Genomic DNA, 20557 nt, shown 5'->3' with positions numbered 1-20557 from the left:
TTGGGACTTGGTTTAAGTGAAGAAGGAAAGTCTATTGTGGAAAATCTCAAAGCAGCATGAAAGTGAGCATATATACATGTTTCAACAATTCACTGCTTCACTAGTTTTAGACATTGCACTTCTAAGGTTTAAATTTACAAAAATGTTTATTTTTCCCCCCTGCTGTTTCAGTTCCATTTGCAAAACAGGGATCAACTTGTGCTGCTCTTCTAGTAGTCCAGCTATCTGGCTGAAGAGCAGTGTTACATTTGGATGAATCTTCCTGCTGGTCTTTCTCAAGGTTACAGTTGAGATATGACAAGTAAAACTTTGTAAATGATGCAGGAGTATATGAGTCATTGCTAATTTCCAACAGTTCCAATAATATCTGTGCTGGTATGTTACCTTGAGGACATTGAAATGTCCTAGGATAATAAGAATTTTAAAAAATACTTTAGTCCTCCTCATCAGGGTAGATGCCACTTTGATGAACTGTTCCCTGAAGTATTAGGTAGAATGTTTAATATGGTCCACCACATTTCTCAAGTTACAATTAAATTGTTCACCATGAAGGTGGTTCCAGTAAGATGGCGGCGCCAACGTCGCAGTGGCCTCTCTGGGTCTGTCCTAAAGTGTAATTGTTCGTCCTTTATATTTCTTTTATGATTGCAAGACACTGCTGGATATTAAGATCATCTAGTGCTACAGGTCCACTCCATCAGCAAGTTGCTCAATAAAAGGTTCAAAGGTTTATTTTATTGTCAAAGAGTATGCATGTACAATACAACTCTGATATTTGTCTACTCCAGATAGCCATTAAATACAGAAAGACCATGGGTGTTGATGAAAGAAAAGACATCAACTCCCCCCACACGAAACAGAAAAGGAGCAAAACATGCAGACCCCAAAATCCCCTTCCTCACAGCAAAAAGCGGCCACAATAACAATCACCGACCCCTTACACATAACAATCCCTGACCCCCTCACTCGCTGAGAAGGACAGCGACAGTAGCATCAAACACCATACACACACAAAAACTAACAGATCAGCCATTCACCAGTCGTCCACAAGAAAGAGAACACCAAAAAACTGAAGGAAACCAATATAAGGTACAATTCAATAATCACATAAATTCCTAACGCTGCCAATCCAGCTACTGACAGACTTTGTTGGGAGCCATCGCTGCCACCCTCCACATTCACCTCGATGCTTCAATCTTCCTTGCCTTTTCAAGATGGAGTCATTCATGACCCCATGCCTTGTCTCTGGTCTTTTCCATGAGTCAGCTTTTGTTCTCAGACCTTCTTGGCCCCCTGTCTCTGAACTCCACAAAGCAGCTCTCCGGACACAGCATAGCACTGGATCCTTCGGTCCAGATCCAAACTGTACATCACAGGCAAATAGTTTCGAGCAGCAATGGAGCTGGACTTGTTGTGTACTACGTTGTCACTTGAATTTGTTAAATACTGTTCTACAGAGGCAGTTTGCAGTCCAACAAATGATGTGAATTATTGTCTTGGATGTTTTTATTGTGATTTTAAGACACTGTTGGATATTGGTAATGTAGAATACTGCAAGCCAGTTTCATTGGTGAAACCGACAACGGGAGAGTTACATTATCTCAGTTGCTGCACAGACTAGGCCTTCATATTGCGGTGTTGCTTGTTGCAGCCACCCATGAGAGGGAATGTTGGAGGTGATGTGGGAGAGAGCAGAGGCCTCTGTGGGTACGCTGGAGTCTGTACAAGGTCGGGGGCTGGCCCCTTCTGTCGGTTCTAACCTCCACTGTTTGCTTGGTGCTGCTTTCCAGTATTCACTCAGTGGAAGACAAGTTGTACCAGGACAATATGCCATACACCATCAGTCTACAAGCCATCAGCTATGTCACTCGGTTACTTGGGCTATATTTTTTTTGTGACTGTATGGTTTTCTGCTGTTTTAACTATATGTGTAATATGTGCTGTATGCCGTTGGTACTGTTTTGTACCTTGGCCCCAGAGGAACACTGTTTTTGGCTGTATTCATGGGTATGATTGAATAACAATTAAACTTAAACTTGAGAAGAAATCTTAAAATTGTAACTATGAAATGAAAAATTGTATGATATATTGCTGTTTTTTAAATTACTGTTCTCATGTGATTTATAGTTTGGTGGATCCTATATCCATCTCTCTATATTTTTTTTGAGGTGAGTTAAAATTTGTAATAGACTGTATCTACATGTAATGATTCATATCAATGTTTGATAGGTGTTGCCACATTAATCATTCACAAAAGTGTTCACAGATTATTGGATTCGAGGTTTACGTAAAATGAAATGAATGCGTCTATCGACTGTTGCAAATACAACTGGTCATTTTCTGTTAGTGGACTAATATTGAAGTTTGGCCTTTTGTCTGCAAAGAATTTGTGGCCACTAGCAGATGTAGGTAGATATATGTTTAAAAGATTGGAGTCTCTTGTTTATCTGTTATCACACCTTTCATATGGTCTTTATATAGTCATTCATATTGTCAACATATTTGTGCATGCAATATATAATAAACGTAAATAATATGCACATAATCTATACAGATCTCATAATATAGCAGTTCAGGAAAAGTCTCCTTTATTTATATGTATTAAAAAAGCATGTAAGGACTGCTTTCATGATTAAATATGGAAGGTGCATTTTGGATTTGGCTAATTAAAAAGTGTATGAAGTTGAGTAGAAATACATTGGCATAGTTTTAAATTAATTGAGCACAATGAAATCTGACCTGAAGTGAACTTCAAGCACTTTGATGTCTAACTACAAATTCATATTCACTTTTCATGGGATTATTTAGTTGTTGTCAATTGCTAATAAGTTATTCTTTTGAATTAATTTCATTTGTACCATATTGGATTTCTGGGCCTTACCTTTTTATTTCCCTTGACTTGATGTCTGTCTTTTGCCTGACTTTGCAATATAAATTGCAAAAACTGAATTGTTAGGTCAGTTCTACATAAAGTAGTATTGCATGCCCTGTCCTTGATAGGCGTGATAACTTGTGGGATGCTTTTGGCAATATGTTGCAAAGATGGTATAATCTAAAGCAAGCTATCACATTGTTGGGACTATGTAATAAACATCTGTAAAATTGTTATTTGTGTGTTCAAATATATCTAGTTGGGAAAATTGTTGCTTTTCTAGTTGCATATATTGTGATACAGTGATCTCTAGGTTATTCCTCGAACCTTCCAACATTCTTTGATTTTTCAGGATTCCTGCCATGGCTACAAAACCGACATTGTATATCAGGTGAAAGGATAATAACGAGTGCCCTGGCTTGTTTAGTGCCTTTTATGTTGAAATGCTAGTGTTCTTCATGGCTTGTGTCTGTTTTCTACATCTGAGTTGTTCAAATTGCACAGATTTTTTTGTCCAATTGAGGCAGAAAGGGTTATTCTGTGCAATTTAAAGATGATCCTATAATATTGCACAGGATTGCACAGAAGAACTAATTTTCCTTTTACAGTTTGCATGCTTTGTAAAACATGGTCAAAAAATTTTGAGATTTAATTGGAAGTTGCTTTTGCAACTAACACATTTTGAGCAGCGTTTCATCATTATGTTGCACCAGTCCACTTAATCTGAAAGTTTGATTGGTAATTGTATAAATTGATACATTCCCCTCTTCGACTTCTCATTGATCCTTAGCGACTGTTCTAGTTTCTTAGAAACTAGTGATCTTTTGCAAACTCAGTGTATTCTATTCTTGAGCAACTGGTAGGATACGTACTTGGATTAAATCTTGTGTTTCTTTCCCAATTGGCATTGTTTTCTTTTGGCTTGCTGGGGCTCATTATTCATTTCTATCTCTTCTCCTTGAAGAGAGTTGCAGGGCAGCATTCATATTTTGTGAAACAGAGCATCAGTAGGCCCGTGTCCCAGCTAATGCCATAAGACGGCCAAGTTAATATTTGGAAATAGAGACTGGATCCAGACAGTAGGCATAGAGAAGAATAATTAGTGCAAAACTCAGTAGGTCAGGCAGCATCTACGTAGAGGAATAAAGTGTCAAGGTTTCGGGGTGAGACTTGCCTGATGAAGGGTCTCAGCCCAAATTTCAGCTTTATATCCCCCTCCAGCGACGCCTCCTGAGCTGCTGAGCTCCTCCAACATTTTTTGAGTGTTACTCTGGATTTCAGGCATCCTCAGAATCTCTTGTGTTTATAATCTGTGCAGAATTTATTCAATGTCAATTTCTGCTACAGTAAACAATTTAATGGTTTGAATAAAATACCACTAGGTTTCACGTGGAAAGTTACCATATTTAGAGCAAATGGAAGTAAAGTGCATGAGGAAGACTGATGAATGGAATAACGATGAAAATGTCTTAAAGTTTTCTTTTGGAGATAATTGATCCAGAGCAGGCTTCAGTGATCCTTCCACTTTCTGTTCATTCATGAAATATGGACATTACAGGCAATTCCAGTGTTTGTACTGTTCTGAATGGCCTGCTGAACAATTTTATTTAAGTCTAACATATTTTTGGAAGTCTGGGATCACACATAGGTCTAATCCAAACAGGTGTGATAATTTTCCATTAGTGAAGCAGAAGGCATCACAGTAGTGTAGTGGTTAGTGCAGTGCCAATGTAGCTCAGGGTGTCGGAGTTCAATTCTGGCGCCTCTTTACATCCTCCCCATGGAATGCATGGGATTTCTCCAGATGCTCTGGGTTTCTCCCACATTCCAAGGATGTACTAGGTAGGTTAATTGGTCTTTATAAATTGTCCCGTGATTAGATTAGGGTTAATTGGGGGTTGCTAGGGCGGTGTGACTTGAAGGGCCTACTCCGCACGGCACCACAAAATAAATAAATAACAATTTGCATATTTGTATTTATTGTTATTGGTGGTTTCGTTTTTAGATTTGTTTTATAATGAGTCTGACACCATATCACATGACAAGTTGTAAAGTACAATGCCTTAGTGCTAAAATTACTTTTGAGATTCACCTTGAGATTATTACTAACTCAGGCAATGTATTGGAAGTCCTGAAGCAGCATTGGAAATCCTTAAAATATATCATTAGCCCATCCACTTACTAAGTAAAGATCCCATCCAGGTGCTTAAGTGTGATTACCAAAGAACTTCCTGGTACCAATAACAAGGAAGCTGTGACTGAGAGCATTACAATATTGAAGCTTTACTATGTTAACTTTTAATGCTTAAAATAACAGTGCTGCTGTTAGCTTGTTAACACCGTTGAAGTGAGTGAAGCCTGCCCAAGACCTCTTTGTAGAAACATAGTCTCATATTATTTACTTCTAATAGGGTTCCAGGATGGATGGAATGATCCTCCAGCAGTGCGGGCAGGGCAGAGAAAGAAGGTGGTAAGTTATGCATGTTAATCTGTACAACCTAGTTTATAGTAATTGTGATAAAATTGTATCTTATTTTTTCGGCTAGAACAAACTGTATAAGTAGCTAATCCAGTTGTTGGTTGTAAAACTGGAAAGAGCCATACATGAAAAAAGGAACTAAAATAACATTTTTGTTTACAGGTAGTTCTGCTGTAACAAGATAGTTATGTTCCTAAGTAATCTTGAGTGTAGAAAATTGCATTATATCAGATGCCTTCAAAGCACAGATGTAAACAGGCTTTCCTGATTGGCATTATAACCAATGTAATCTGTGTAATGCAAATAGTGTTCCCTAATGTGTGAATTGCCTTATAATGAGTTTGTGTTGAGGAAATGTATTATTACAGAACCACCAAATAGTAATTGTTATCCTTTTTGCATGTAGTTTTTTATGATCACAAGACCCTGCTGGATATTAAGAACTTAAAAGTACTGCACGCCTACACCATCAGTGAGTTGCTCATTGGTGGAGAAACTGAAGAAACTTGACTTGGTGTGGATCATGTTGCTGCCTGGGTCTTTTCCAATTCACTGATTTATTGGTAGATGGCAAGAGAGCTGTGTGGCATTGGTCATAGTGACGACTAGGCCTCAAGCTGTGGTGTCGCCTGCTTACATTCACCCAGGAGAGAGGAGTCTGAGTTGGTGTGCTGTATGGGAGGCGATGTGGCACAGCGTCCAAGCTGGATTGGGTGCTGCCCCTCCCCATGTTCACTTGGCAGAAGACAAGCTATATTGTGATAAACTGCAGATTTCTGCCACATTCATGGACTCAAGGTCTTGGACTATATATTTTTTGTGTGATTATAATTTACTGATATGTTATATGTGCTATGTGTGCCTGTGTCTGCTGGTACTGTGTTTTGCACCTTGGCCTTGGAGTTAATGCTGTTTTGTTTGGCTGTATTCATGTATGGTTGAATGATAAACTTGAACTTGGAGGGTAAAAGAGGAATCTGCAATGAAATTACAGTAATGTGCAAAGAATGTGGAGTGTGGTTTATAGGGGCTTCAGTATTGGTCGAATAATGTAAAGAACAAAGAAAGAAAGGAATTTCTTGACTATGTTCAGGAGAGCAACTTGAATAATGAAGGAAGGGTCATGTCTGGATCTGGGAAATGAGATGAGCCAAATAGCTGGAGGCGAACTCTTAGAGATAATTGATCATAAAGTTTAGGTTAGTAATGGAGATGCGGAAGAAGCAATAATGTAGAACAACTTACTTTGGAAGGAATCTAAGGGAAAAGTAGAATGAAATATTAGTGGTTAAAACTGACGGATAAAGCTGAACTTTTAAGAAGGTATTTCAGATGTACAATAGATTCACTCTCAAAACAAAAGTAACAAAGCTCATGCTCTTTGAAGGATAAACAATGTAAAATATGTAAGAGTCTATGACTGAGTTGCATAGCATAGAAACAGGCCCTCCAGCTGCCATGTAATTGCCATATCTATACTAATCCTTATCTACCAGCACTAGTCAATTCTGGGGCAAGTTGATTAAAATGTGAGGAAATATAGAATTGGGACTAATGTAAATGGGTGTTCATGGTGGTACACATTCTATGGGGTGAAGAGCTTGTTTCTGTGGTATATCTTTCTATGCTACATGGTGCTTTGTACATTGCATGTGGCAATTTAAGTGTTCATCTAGATACAGGTTGACCTTCACTAATCTGACTATTTATAATCCGGCACTGATTATGCTTAATGTGATCCTTCTGTAACTCGACATTTTCACTGATCCGACACTCCTCAGATCCCAGTGGTGCTGGATTAGTGAAAGTCGACCTGTACTTAAAAGTTGTGAGAGATTCCAGTCACCTTTTGGGTAAACCAATTCTTCCTTGGTTCCCTTTAAATCTCTTCCCCGTAGTCTAAGCTTCAAGTTCTTGACACTTCTATTGTGAGGGAAAGTTTCCTGCTGTCTACTTTGTCTATGCTCCTCATGATTTTGTATACCTTTATCAGGTGACACTCATTTTTTTTAATGTACCTAGGAAATCAAGCCCAGCCTTTTCATTCTCTTCAAAATAGGAAAAACTCCATCCCAGGCAACCTGGTAATGAATCTCCTCTGCATTCTCTCCAGTGCAATTAAATCCTTTCATAGTGTAGTAGATCAGAAATGCTCATGGAACTCCAGCTTTGAGCTAAGCATTATTTTATTGATCTGAGCCATAACCTCGCTTGTCTTGTATACTCTGTCCCTGTTAATCAAATACAGTGCCTTCATGACATTATCTCCTGTGTTGTAACCTTCAGATGTTCTTGGATTTCAATACTGAGGTCCTTTGTCCTGAATATATATGCCCCATCCATTAGAGTTCTCAAAGTGCATTACCTTGCACTTGTATGGGTTAAATTCCATCTGCCATTGTTCTGTCTATTTTACCAACTGACCAATATCCTTTATAAATCAGAGCATTGAGTATAGGAGTTGGGATATAATGTTGAAATTGTATAAGGCATTGGTAAGGCCAAATTTGGAGAATTGTGTACATTTCTGGTCACCGAATTATAGGAAAGATGTCAATAAAGTTGAGAGAGTGCAGAGGAGATTTACTAAAATGTTGCCTGGGTTTCATCCCCTAAGTTACAGAGAAAGGTTGAACAAGTTAGGTCTTTATTTGGAGCGTAGAAGGTTGAGGGGGACTTGATAGAGGTATTTAAAATTATGAGGGGGATAGATAGAGTTGACGTGGATAGGCTTTTTCCATTGAGAGTGGGGGAGATTCAAACAAGAGGCATGAGTTGAGAGTTAAATGGCAAAAGTTTAGGGGTAACATGAGGGGGAGCTTCTTTACTCAGAGAGTGGTTGCTGTGTGGAACAAGCTTCCAGTAGAAGTGGTAGAGGCGGTTTGATATTGTTGTTTAAAGTTAAAGTGGATAGGTATATGGACAGGAAAGGAATGGAGGGTTATGGGCTGACTGCAGGCCGGTGGAACCAGGTGAGAGTAAGAGTTCGGCACGGACTAGAAGGGCCGAGATGGCCTGTTTCTGTGCTGTAATTGTTATATGGTTATATCCTTCTGCAGTACATCTTTTTGTGTCATCTGAAAACTTTATTAATCATCCCTTCATTCATATCCAAACAGTTAATGGATATGACATGCAACACACATCAAATTTGCTGGTGAACGCAGCAGGCCAGGCAGCATCTCTAGGAAGAGGTACAGTCGACGTTTCAGGCCGAGACCCTTTGTCAGGACTAACTGAAGGAAGAGCTAGTAAGAGATTTGAAAGTGGGAGGGGGAGGGGGAGATCCAAAATGATAGGAGAAGACAGGAGGGGGAGGGATGGAGCCAAGAGCTGGACAGGTGATTGGCAAAGGGGATAAGAGAGGATCATGGGACAGGAGGCCCAGGGAGAAGGAAAAGGTGGGGGGGACCCAGAGGATGGGCAAGGGGTATAGTCAGAGGGACAGAGGGAGAAAAAGGAGAGAGAGAGAAAGAATGTGTGTATATAAAAAAAATAACGGATGGGGTACAAGGAGGAGGTGGGGCATTAGCGGAAGTTAGAGAAGTCAATGTTCATGCCATCAGATCGGAGGCTACCCAGATGGAATATAAGGTGTTGTTCCTCCAACCTGAGTGTGGCTTCATCTTTGCAGTAGAGGAGGCCGTGGATAGACATATAAGAATGGGAATGGGATGTGGAACTAAAATGTGTGGCCACTGGGAGATTCTGCTTTCTCTGGCGGACAGAGTGTAGGTGTTCAGCAAAATGATCTCCCAGTCTGCGTCGGGTCTTGCCAATATATAGAAGGCCACATCGGGAGCACCGGACGCAGTATATCACCCCAGCCGACTCGCAGGTGAAGTGTTGCCTCACCTGGAAGGACTGTTTGGGGGCTGAATGGTGGTCAGGGGGTAAGTGTAAGCCCCTTTCTTTAAAAAGGGAGGATATCTTCCTCGTCCTGGAATGTGTGGAATGGGGGGGGGGATGCATTTGAGAGCAGAGTTGATGGTGGAGGAAGGGAAACCTCTTTCTTTAAAAAAGGAGGACATCTCCCTCATCCTGGAATGAGCAGAGTTGATGGAGGAAGGGAAGCCTCTTTCTTTAAAAAAGGAGGACACCCTCCACCGCTTTATTTTCACCATGGATTCCCTGGCCCCCACCGCTTTATTTTCACCATGGATTCCTTGGCCCCCACCACTTTATTTTCACCATGGATGTCCAGTCCCTATATACTTCTATCCCCCATCAGGAAGGTCTCGGAGGACTTCCGGTAGAGCTCATGGAGTGAAGTCGTGTTCTTGACTCGCTCCATCACCTCTGAGTTTTTTTCCTATGATCAGCTATATTTAACTATCATTAAGGCATCGACTTTTACAATAATCTGAAATAAATTGGGCTTTTTGATATTTGGATGCTTTTAAGGTCTGCTATGTCTAAGAACGGAAAAAATGGGAAAGACGGCAAACCTCCGGTTAGACTGAAAGGTACCGATCTCCCTCCCACTGAACCACCTTTGACTCTGAAAGCTATATCGGATCTAATTCAAAAGGAAATATCAACCTCTATAAAGGAGCTGATTCGTACGGAAATTTCAATTAATTTCCAGAAAATTGCGGATTCAATCGATAAAATCCAAACATCTATCACGGAACATCAGTCAGCTATATCTAATCTTCAAAAATCCACGCAACAAAATTAACTTAAGATGGAGAAAATTGAAGAAACAATTACTATAATGAAGGAAAAACTTGACTTTCTGACTTTTAAAAACTCTGACTTAGAATCCAGAATGCGACAGCAGAATATTCGAATTATTGGTGTTCGTGAAGCTGCTGAATCTGACAACCCTATAAAGTTATTTTCTCAACTTTTAAAAGATGCATTTTCTGCCGTATTTCCTGATCAACCACCGTTATTGGATCGGGCTCACAGAGTTCCATCGTATTCGTCTAAGTCAGATAAACCTCGGCATGTCATTTTACGTTTTCATTACTTTCAAGACAAGGAGAAACTGCTTCGATTTGTTCGATCTAAAGGTTACATTGATTTTTTGGATCTTCAGTTCCGATTCGTGGAGGACTTCAGCAAACAGATTCGGGATCAACGGGTTCGTTACAGATCTGTGATGTCGGAACTCTACAAGATGGATTTAAAACCAGCGCTGCTTTGCCCAGCGCGTTTAAGGATCCGCACGCTTGACGGAGCTCTCCGTTGTTTTGAATCTCCATCGGATGCCCAGAGTTATCTGGATCAATTTTCACCTTCAACATCTTGATCGTAATTTTTAACTATCTCTGTTTGATCGGAGGTTGTGAATCTGTCGGGTTTAATTTTTGATGGCTTTATATGGGCAGAAAAGTTTATTTTTGATTAATTAATATGGTTGCCAAACTTTCTTTCTAACTGCGTCATTCCTTTCTTTTTCCTTGGGGATTATGGGTGGTTATTCCTTCAGCATCATTTCGTGTATTTCCTTTGAGGCCTTAAATTTCGTAGTCTTTAAATGTACTTTTTTTTGTAGGTTTTCCTAACTAGTTTATATTAATAATTTTGTTTCTTTTTTTTGGTTAATCATTGGATCTGTGGTCTGTTACGGTTTTCTTTATATTTTCTGGCTTTTTCTCTGTTCTACATTGTGCTTGTCTTAATTGATCTACCTTTTTTTATTCTTCTGTTTTATAACTAGTTGATCTTTTTTATATTTACACTTTTTTTACTGAGCGTCTATCGGAAGTCATGGGGGTAGTTTTAGTGCTTGCTTCTTTCTGGCGGGTCTGCTTTAGATTTAGCCTTGGGGTCATGGGATGGGGGGTGGTGGGAGGGGCTTCACGTTTTAGTCTTTTCCTTCTTGGGCTACTTGCATTACTGAAGTATTGGTTGCGTTCTCCTTCCCGTTATCTCTGGTTTGTTCTGCTCCCTTTCCGGGTTCGTGGGTCGAACCTATCGTCAATCCTTTTTTTTGCGGGTTGACTTTAGGGTTTATGGAGTCTATTATTAATTTTGTCTCCTGGAATACTAATAGTCTTAATCATCCTATTAAAAGGAAAAAAGTTTTTAAAGTATTCCGGAGACTTAAAGCACATGTTCTACTTTTACAAGAGACCCATGTGCGGAGGGGGGACAGACTACGTATTTTTAAATTCTGGAAGGGAAACAGTTTCATTTGAACTCTAACGCTAAGATTCGAGGCGTCTCTATTTTTATAGACTCCTCAGTTACTTTTGTACAACATGATATTATCTCTGATCCGAATGGTAGATTTCTACTGGTTAGTGGTCTACTATTTAATAAAAAAGTAGTTTTGGTCAATGTTTATGCACCCAATATGGACTGTCCGGAATTTTATAAATCATTATTTAATCGGTTCCTGAATTTGAATGAGTTTTCATTGATCTGGGATGGAGATCTTAATACTTGCTTATCCCCAGTTTTGGACCGTTCGGCTCCTTTACGGACTTTTACCCAATAAGTCTGCAACTTTGATTAACTCATTCCTCTCTGATTCTGGGTCGATGGACATCTGGCGTTTTTTGCATCCTCAGGAAAAAGATTTTTCTTTTTTTTCACATGTTCACCATTCCTATTCAAGAATTGATTATTTCTTTATTGATTCTCGGCTTATCTCTTCAGTGATTAAATGTGATTATGACTCTATTACCATTTCGGATCATGCTCCACTTAAGCTTTCTATTAAAATTCAGGTCAATGCACAAAATAATAGACAATGGCGTTTAAATTCGTTGCTGCTTCAGGACTCGGATTTTATTAACTTTATGAATGAACAGATTGAACTTTTTTTTTACAATCAACTACACAGAGGATATTTCTGTGAACATTCTTTGGGATACTTTTAAAGCTTATATTCGTGGTCAGATTATCTCGTATTCTGCTGCTTTGAGGAAGAAGCTGAAGCAGGAGGAGCTGGTCATTGTGAACAAGATTAAGGAAATTGATAAGAAATATGTTACAGCTCCCTCTGAGGAGTTGTATAAACAAAGAACTGAACTTCAAATGGAACATAGTTTATTACTTTCATCTTCGATTGTAAACCAATTAAAGAAAACAAGAAGTGAATTTTATGTACACAGTGACGAAGTTGGAAATTGTTGGCTAACCAATTGAAGTCTAATTATACTAAATCTCAAATTAATCAGATTTATAATCAAAATGATCGATTGATATTTGATCATGCGGAGATTAATCAAACCTTTTTTGATTTTTATTCTTCCTTATATCAATCTGAGTCTTTATGAGACTCTAAATATATGAATGACTTTTTAGATAACCTAGATTTCCCTGAGATTTCACAGGATATGTCTTCTATGCTAGATACTCCCATTACTACTGATGAAATTAAGGATGTTATTTCCTCTATGAACCTGGGGAAAGCTCCTGGCCCTGATGGGTTTACCGTGGAATTTTATAGGTTTTTTGCACCGTCATTAATCCCTTGGTTCGGTAGGGTTTTGGAGGCTTCATTAAAACTTGGTAAACTTCCCGAATCCTTGTATAGAGCGTCAATCTCTCTAATATTAAAGAAGGATAAAGATCCTGCTCAATGTGCATCTTATAGACCAATATCTTTATTAAATGTTGATTCTAAAATTTTTTCTAAATTATTAGCAAACAGATTAGAAAAAGTTCTCCCTTTTATTATTTCGGAAGACCAAACGGGTTTTATTAAAGGTCGTTACTCTTTCTATAACATTCGCACACTGTTAAATATTGTTTATACCCCCTCACAAAATGTTCCTGAGTATGTTATCTCTTTAGATGCTGAAAAAGCTTTTGATAGAGTAGAATGGCCTTACTTATTTAAGGTGCTTGAAATGTTTAATTTTAGCTCGAAATTTATATCTTGGATCAAACTGTTATATCATTCTCCTATGGCCTCGGTCCGTACTAACTCCTTAAGCTCACCTTTTTTCCCTCTTTTTTGAGGTACTCGACAAGGTTGTCCTCTTAGTCCTTTATTATTTGATATTGCATTAGAACCTCTTGCAATTGCCATTCGAGAATCTCCAAATATTATTGGGATAACTCGGGGCTTAAAGTCCCATAAAATATCACTCTATGCTGATGACTTACTTTTATATATTTCTAATCCTCAAAAATCTATCCCTGCTGCTTTAGATTTATTAGCACAATTCAGTCTTTTTTCAGGTTATAAATTAAATCTTAGTGAGAGTGAACTTTTTCCGATTAATAAACAACTTCCCTTGTATCATAACTTTCCGTTTAAATTGATTAATAATTATTTCTCATATCTTGGGATTAAAATTACTTACAAACACAAAGATTTATTTAAGACTAATTTTTTACCTAATTTTTTAATTGATCATATTACTCAACTTTCATCTAAATGGTTTCCATTATATTTAACTTTGATTGGTCGTATTAATGCAGTTAAGATGTTTATTCTGCCAAAATTTTTATATATATTTCAGGCATTACCGATTTTTGTTCCAAAATCTTTTTTTGATAAAGTTGACTCTAAAATTTCTTCATTTATTTGGCAAAATAAAAACCCGAGACTGGGTAAAATACATCTACAGAAAGCTAAGAGAGATGGAGGTTTAGCATTACCTAACTTTAGATTCTATTACTGGGCAATTAATATTCAACATATGAAATTTTGGTTACTTGACCAAGATACGCTATCCATCCCTAAATGGGTAGTTTTGGAATTACAATCTGCTCAGGGCTATGCACTTGGCTCTATTTTAGGTTCCTCTCTTCCTTTCGATTTGAAACGCCTCAAACTGGTTTCTAACCCGATAGTTAAATATACCTTACGTATTTGGTTTCAATTCAGAAAATTTTTCGATCTTAACCAATTTGGGCTAGCGATTCCTATTTTAGGTAACATTTTTTTTCCTCCCTCTTTCACGGATCGTGCGTTTCAAATTTGGAAGACTAAGGGTACTTCACGGTTTTTGGATTTATTTTTAGATGGTTCCCTTATGTCTTTTGAACAATTATCTAATAAATACAATTTACCAAGAATACATTTTTTTTAGATATCTTCAAGTTAGAAATTTCCTAAGTACTATACTTTCTTCCTTTCCAATGCTTCCTCCTACATATATTTTAGATACTATAATTAACCTTAATCCATGTCAGAAAGGTGCAGCGACTAATATTTATAATATTATTATGAAACTTAGGAAAGCTCCATTTGATAAGATTAGGTCAGATTGGGAACAAGAATTGGGTTCTATTATTTCCGTGGATGACTGGGGGCAGATTTTACAATTAGTCAATACTTCCTCTATCTGTGCTAAACATTCCCTAATTCAATTTAAAGTTGTCCATAGAGCACATATGTCCAAAGATAAATTAGCTCGTTTTTATTCTCATATTAATCCTTCTTGTGATAGATGTCCGGGGCAGATAGCTTCCTTAACTCATATGTTTTGGTCTTGTCCTACTCTAGAAACTTTTTGGAGAGACATTTTTAATATTATCTCAAAGGTATTGAATATAGATATCTCTCTTCATCCTATTACTGCTATCTTTGGATTACCTAAAATTTCCAGTAATCTTTCCCCTTCAGCCCGTAGAATGATTGCATTTCTTACTTTAATGGCGAAAAGATGTATCTTACAACATTGGAAAGAGCCTAATGCTCCAACTACCTTTTTTTGGTTCTCCCAGGCGATATGCTTAAATTTGGAGAAAATTAGAGGTAATCTTTATGATTCCTCATTTAAATTTGAACAGACCTGGAGATCTTTTATTCAATATTTTCATTTAATGTAATTATTTTTTTTCTCTTTTGTTTTATATTTATATTCCCTTCTTGCTTTTTTTTAACTGTTTTTAATGGAGGTCGGGTTTGAGGACGTGATTTTAAGTTTTTTAACTCTACCTGTTTCCAAGTTAGCCCATTGCTTTGCTTTGCTTTTAGTTTAGTTGCACGGTGGGTTTTTTTTTTCCTTTTCTCTATTGAGATATATATATAAAATTAGTATACTATTAATTTACCTTATTATTTTATGTTTAAACCGCACTGTTTGTATCAATTTTTTTCTGTATTAATATCTCCTGTAATTTCTAACAGTGCATTAGTGCCTATATGGTTTACCTTTTGTATACTTATTTAATAAAAGGATTTAAAAAGAAAGGAAGGTCTCAAAACTCTCCGCTACTTTTTGGATTCCAGACCTAATCCGTTCCCCTCTACCACCACTCTGCTCCGTCTAGCGGAATTAGTCCTTACTCTTAATAATTTCTCCTTTGGCTCCTCCCACTTTCTCCAAACTAAAGATGTAGCTATGGGCACCCGTATGGGTCCTAGCAATGCCCGTCTTTTTGTTGGCTTTGTGGAATAATCTATGTTCCACACCTATTCTGGTATCTGTCGCCCACTTTTCCTTCGCTACATCGATGACTGCATTGGCGCTGCTTCCTGCACGCATGCTGAGCTCGTTGACTTCATTAACTTTGCCTCCAGCTTTCACCCTGCCCTCAAGTTTACCTGGTCCATTTCAGACACTTCCCTCCCCTTTCTAGATCTTTCTGTCTCTATCTCTAGAGACAGCTTATCTACTGATATCTACTATAAACCTACTGACTCTCACAGCTATCTGGATTATTCCTCTTCTCACCTTGTCTCTTGCAAAAATGCCATCCCCTTCTCGCAATTCCTCTGTCTCCGCCGCATCTGCTCTCAGGATGAGGCTTTTCATTCCAGGACGAGGGAGACGTCCTCCTTTTTTAAAGAAAGGGGCTTCTCTTCCTCCACCATCAACTCTGCTCTCAAATGCATCTCCCCCATTTCATGCACATCTGCTCTCACTCCATCCTCCCGTCACCCCACTAGGAATAGGGTTCCCCTGGTCCTCACCTTCCACCCCACCAGCCTCCGGGTCCAACATACTATTCTCCGTAACTTGCGCCACCTCCAACGGGATCCCACCACTAAGCACATCTTTCCCTCCCTCCCCCCCCCCCCGCTTTCCATAGAGGTCGCTCCCTACACGACTCCCTTGTCCATTTGTCCCCCCCATCCCTCCCCACTGATCTCCCTCCTGGCATTTATCCTTGTAAGCAGAACAAGTGCTACATATGCCCTTACACTTCCTCCCTTACCACCATTCAGGGCCCCAGACAGTCCTTCCAGGTGAGGTGACACTTCACCTGTGAGTCGGCTGGGGTGATATACTGCGTCCAGTGCTCCCAATGTGGCCTTCTATATATTGGCGAGACCCGACGCAGACTGGGAGATCATTTTGCTGAACACCTACGCTCTGTCCACCAGAGAAAGCAAGATCTCCCAGTGGCCACACATTTTAATTCCACATCCCATTCCCATTCTGACATGTCTATCCACGGCCTCCTCAACTGTAAAGATGAAGCCACACTCAGGTTGGAGGAACAACACCTTATATTCCGTCTGGGTAGCCTCCAACCTGATGGCATGAACATTCACTTCTCTAACTTCAGCTAATGCCCCACCTCCCCCTCATACCCCATCCGTTATTATTTTTATATACACACATTCTTTCTCTCTCTCTCCTTTTTCTCCCTCTGTCTCTCTGACTATACCCCTTGCCCATCTGGGTTTTTCCCTCCCCCTTTTCCTTCTCCCTGGGCCTCCTGTCCCATGATCCTCTCGTATCCCTTTTGCCAATCACCTGTCCAGCTCTTGGCTCCATCCCTCCCCCTCCTGTCTTCTCCTATCATTTTGGATCTCCCCCTCCCCCTCCCACTTTCAAATCTCTTACTAGCTCTTCCTTCGGTTAGTCCTGATGAAGGGTCTTGGCCCAAAACATCGACTGTATCTCTTCCTAGAGATGCTGCCTGGCCTGCTGCGTTCACCAGCAAATTTGATGTGTGTTGCTTGAATTTCCAGCATCTGCAGAATTCCTCGTGTTTACGTTTTTAAGTGGATATGACACGCAGTTATTGTGCCAGCATTTATCCCAGTGGAACATGCCTGGTGACAGGCTTCCAATTAAAAAAAACAGCCCACAGTCTTAACATCTACCCTACATCATCATGATTTTGGATCATCACTTTGGATCCCAGGGGTGCCAACATTTTGGTTCAGTCTTCGATTTGGACTGGTAAATTGAATTAGTAGAAGAAGAAGAAAGCCCTTGTGAGTCACCGGGACGCCGTCATGACAGCTTTTTTTTTATAGCAGGCTTTCTTATTTTTATGAGGCCATGTTGCTAGCTTGACGCTCAACCCAGCACGGATGGAAAGCATGCAAGGGAGCCGGCTGGATTTGAACTCAGGAGCCTTCGCTCCGAAGTCCGGCGCTGATGCCACTATGCCACCAGCTGCCCAAATTGGATTAGTGTGGGTGGGTAAATGAGAGTTGGCATGATTACAGTGGGCCAAAAGACCTGTTTTTGTGCTGTATGACTCTGGCTCAGTGTAGAAATAGGAGACTGGAATGATGTAATTTCTCTACAATGAAACAGTATGGAATCAACAGGTTGTATGACCATAAATGTTCTATGCTGTAATTGCCTTCTACTTATTTTTATTACATGGTCTATAATATTGTTTGAAAAATTGTGCTTTGTTCTTCAAGCTGATATTGCCATCTTTTAATATTTTTAAAAATTTTCCAATGTTCTTTGACAAGCAGTAGTTCTCTGTAATAACTACTGACAGTATTCTACATATCTGTCTCCAAGAGTATAATTTCCTCCTTAACAGTGATTTTGATACTTAACCAGGATATAAATGGTTTTCTGAGAAGTGTCCTCTATGTACAGTGCATGCAGTCTTAACAAAAAAAAAAGTGAATTCAAGACAGTGTTATTCAGAATCCCATTAACAAAGAAATAATTTGTAATTTTCAGGCCCACAGTTCACTGTGTACTGACCACCCATGATTGCCACTCTCCTGAACTTGGCTTACCTGAATCAAGAGCATTTATCTTTCTGACCCAAAACATCTGGAGTTGAGCAAAGAGGCTGTGAGTGGGGTCTCACATAACAGACCTATGGCAACGAGCCACAGACCCACAGTGCATGCCTGGGACACAGAACCTGCAAACTTGTTAAGTAGTGCTGCAAAATCTTTTACATCAAGCTGACAGCGTAACTGGGGCTGAAGTGAAAATGCTTCATCTTCAAAGCTGCCTGTATAGTACTGCGCCAATGTGCTTGCTAGATTAAGTTGTTAAGTCTCATGTGGGGCTTATACTTATGACCTCTGACTACCTCAGTACAACCTTCCACCCCAGTGTAGTTGCCTGATGTTTATGGTAAAGGGGATTGATTTGGTATTCTTTATGAAACATATTTCATAATAGTAACATTCTTTAATCCCATGTTCTTATAAAGTGTATTTCATGTACCATATTCTTATGGTAAGCATCTAATAGAAGAAGCGGCAGGACATGATATCTTAGTGGTGGTTAAAAATTCTTCTGTTTATTAGTGGTTTATATTTGCTCTGTTTGCTACCATCTTCTTAAGTAGTCTCTTAGGATTGAGAATAACTTGCTTCCACTGCAGTTCTGAGGTCATTGTCAGACCACAGACTATAGCACTGTTAGGCCAGGGGGCTCCTGTCAGTGGGTAGTTTGTGAAGTGACACTTCTTTTGATGTCCACATTTCCCTGACACACTGATTCTCACTGGCCTCACAAGCGGGTGGTCCTTCACTTTGAACAGTTATAATCCAATGGGGATACTAAATTGTCTTGTGTAAAATACGGTGCACAGTTTGCAGCTAATAGTCTCCCATAAAGGGCAAAGTGGTAAAATTCAGATAATCTGTTGTTTTTGTGATGTTGAATGAAGGATAAACTTTGGCTAATATACTGGGAGTCATGCCCTGTCTCTCATCCAAATAGCACCATGAAATCTCATATGACTACCTGAGAGAGCATGAACGGATTTGGTTTAATGACCCATTCAGAAGACAGAAACTCCAATAGTCTAGCACACAAAGTTGCAAACTAGATTTTTGTCTCTGGAGTGGGTTTTAAATCTACCCTCAGTCTTCTGACCCTGTACAAGGATGCTGCTGATCACTTGAGTTCCATATAGTCTTGGCTGGCATCTATCAGAGAACGGTATAAATTAGCCATATTAAATTAGGACTGTAAATATATTTCCTAAAGGACGTTTTGCTGATTGAGCCTTTATGTGCCACGGTAGCGTAGCAGTTAGTGCGATGCTATTACAGCTCAGGCCGTCGGAGTTTGGAGTTCAATCCTAGCATTCTCTGTAAGGAGTTTGTACATCCTCGCTGTGGAATGCGCGAGTTTCCTCTGGATGTTTGGTTTCCACCCACAGTCCTAAGGTGTACCAGTTAGTAAGTTGATTGGTCATTGTAAATGATACTGTGATCAGGCTAGGGTTAAATAGATAGGTTGTTGGGTGGCTCGAAGGGCCAGAAGGGCCTATTCTGCACTGCATTGCTAAATAAAATAAAATAAAAACTTTGAAGCTATTTTTTACTGATGCAGAGTAACACACAAAAACTGATGGTCCTGACGAAGGGTTTTGGCTCGAAATGTTGACTCTTTATTCATTTCCATAGATGCTGCCTGACCTGCTGAGTTCCTACATCATTTAGTGTGGATTACTCTGGATTTTTAGCATCTATAGAATCTATTGTGTTTGTGTTTTGCTGATACCAATTTATTGTTATTTTCACTTTCCTTTTTAAACTGCATTCAATTTATCAAATCTCATTGGATCATCTTTGAGATTGTATTCTCTGGATTACCAACCTGAAACTCTAGATCACTAGTTCAGTAATGTAACCATCCTACTGCCAAACACTAGAAACACCACTGGCCATTGATCTAGCTATGTAATGCTAGAAAATCAAGGCTATGAAGTTTTTTAAGCCACGTTCATGCCTATACCAATGCTAGATGGAGTTTTTAGTAAAAGTTGAAGGGGCAAAATTCCAGTTGATGTTTTGGGCTGAGAACTTTCTTCTGCAGAATCTCTTGTGCTCAGAATTCCAAATGCTTTTGTAGGGAAAAGGAGTTTGAAAAAAAAACACATCTGTAATATAGTCAGATCCCCAAGGAAGTTGTTTTAAGTCTTTAAAGCTTCCAGTCTGTTTTGATTGGATGTTATTGTCAAGTATATCTACTTCATTGGGTGAAGAATCAAGAGAATGATCCAAGGAAGGGATTAGAAATGGTGCGAGAGAAGGACTAGTCATGTGAAACTAGAGCTGTTCGTTTGTACCACAATATAATACCAGTCAAAGTAGGAGGTATCCTTTTTTTAAA

The 20557-nt window shown here is 39.2% G+C and overlaps 1 protein-coding gene across 3 annotated transcripts in view; it reads left to right on the top strand.

Moving 5' to 3' along the window:
• The window catches only part of sec31b (SEC31 homolog B, COPII coat complex component), a 97672-nt gene that overhangs the window by 57877 nt on the left and 19238 nt on the right, over window positions 1–20557 (top strand). For 2 of the 3 annotated variants that reach the window (XM_063070703.1, XM_063070705.1), the window contains 2 exons: window positions 3225–3263; window positions 5284–5342. In XM_063070703.1, the coding sequence (XP_062926773.1) occupies window positions 3225–3263; window positions 5284–5342 (98 nt within the window). The remainder of the gene's footprint in view (window positions 1–3224; window positions 3264–5283; window positions 5343–20557) is intronic. The other variant, XM_063070704.1, reaches the window with a different exon arrangement.

Source organism: Mobula hypostoma, chromosome 18 (genome assembly GCF_963921235.1).
Source record: "Mobula hypostoma chromosome 18, sMobHyp1.1, whole genome shotgun sequence".
Taxonomy (NCBI): Eukaryota; Metazoa; Chordata; class Chondrichthyes; order Myliobatiformes; family Myliobatidae; genus Mobula; species Mobula hypostoma.
Note: the sequence above shows the minus strand (reverse complement) of the source record. Positions and strands in the feature narration are given on the sequence as shown.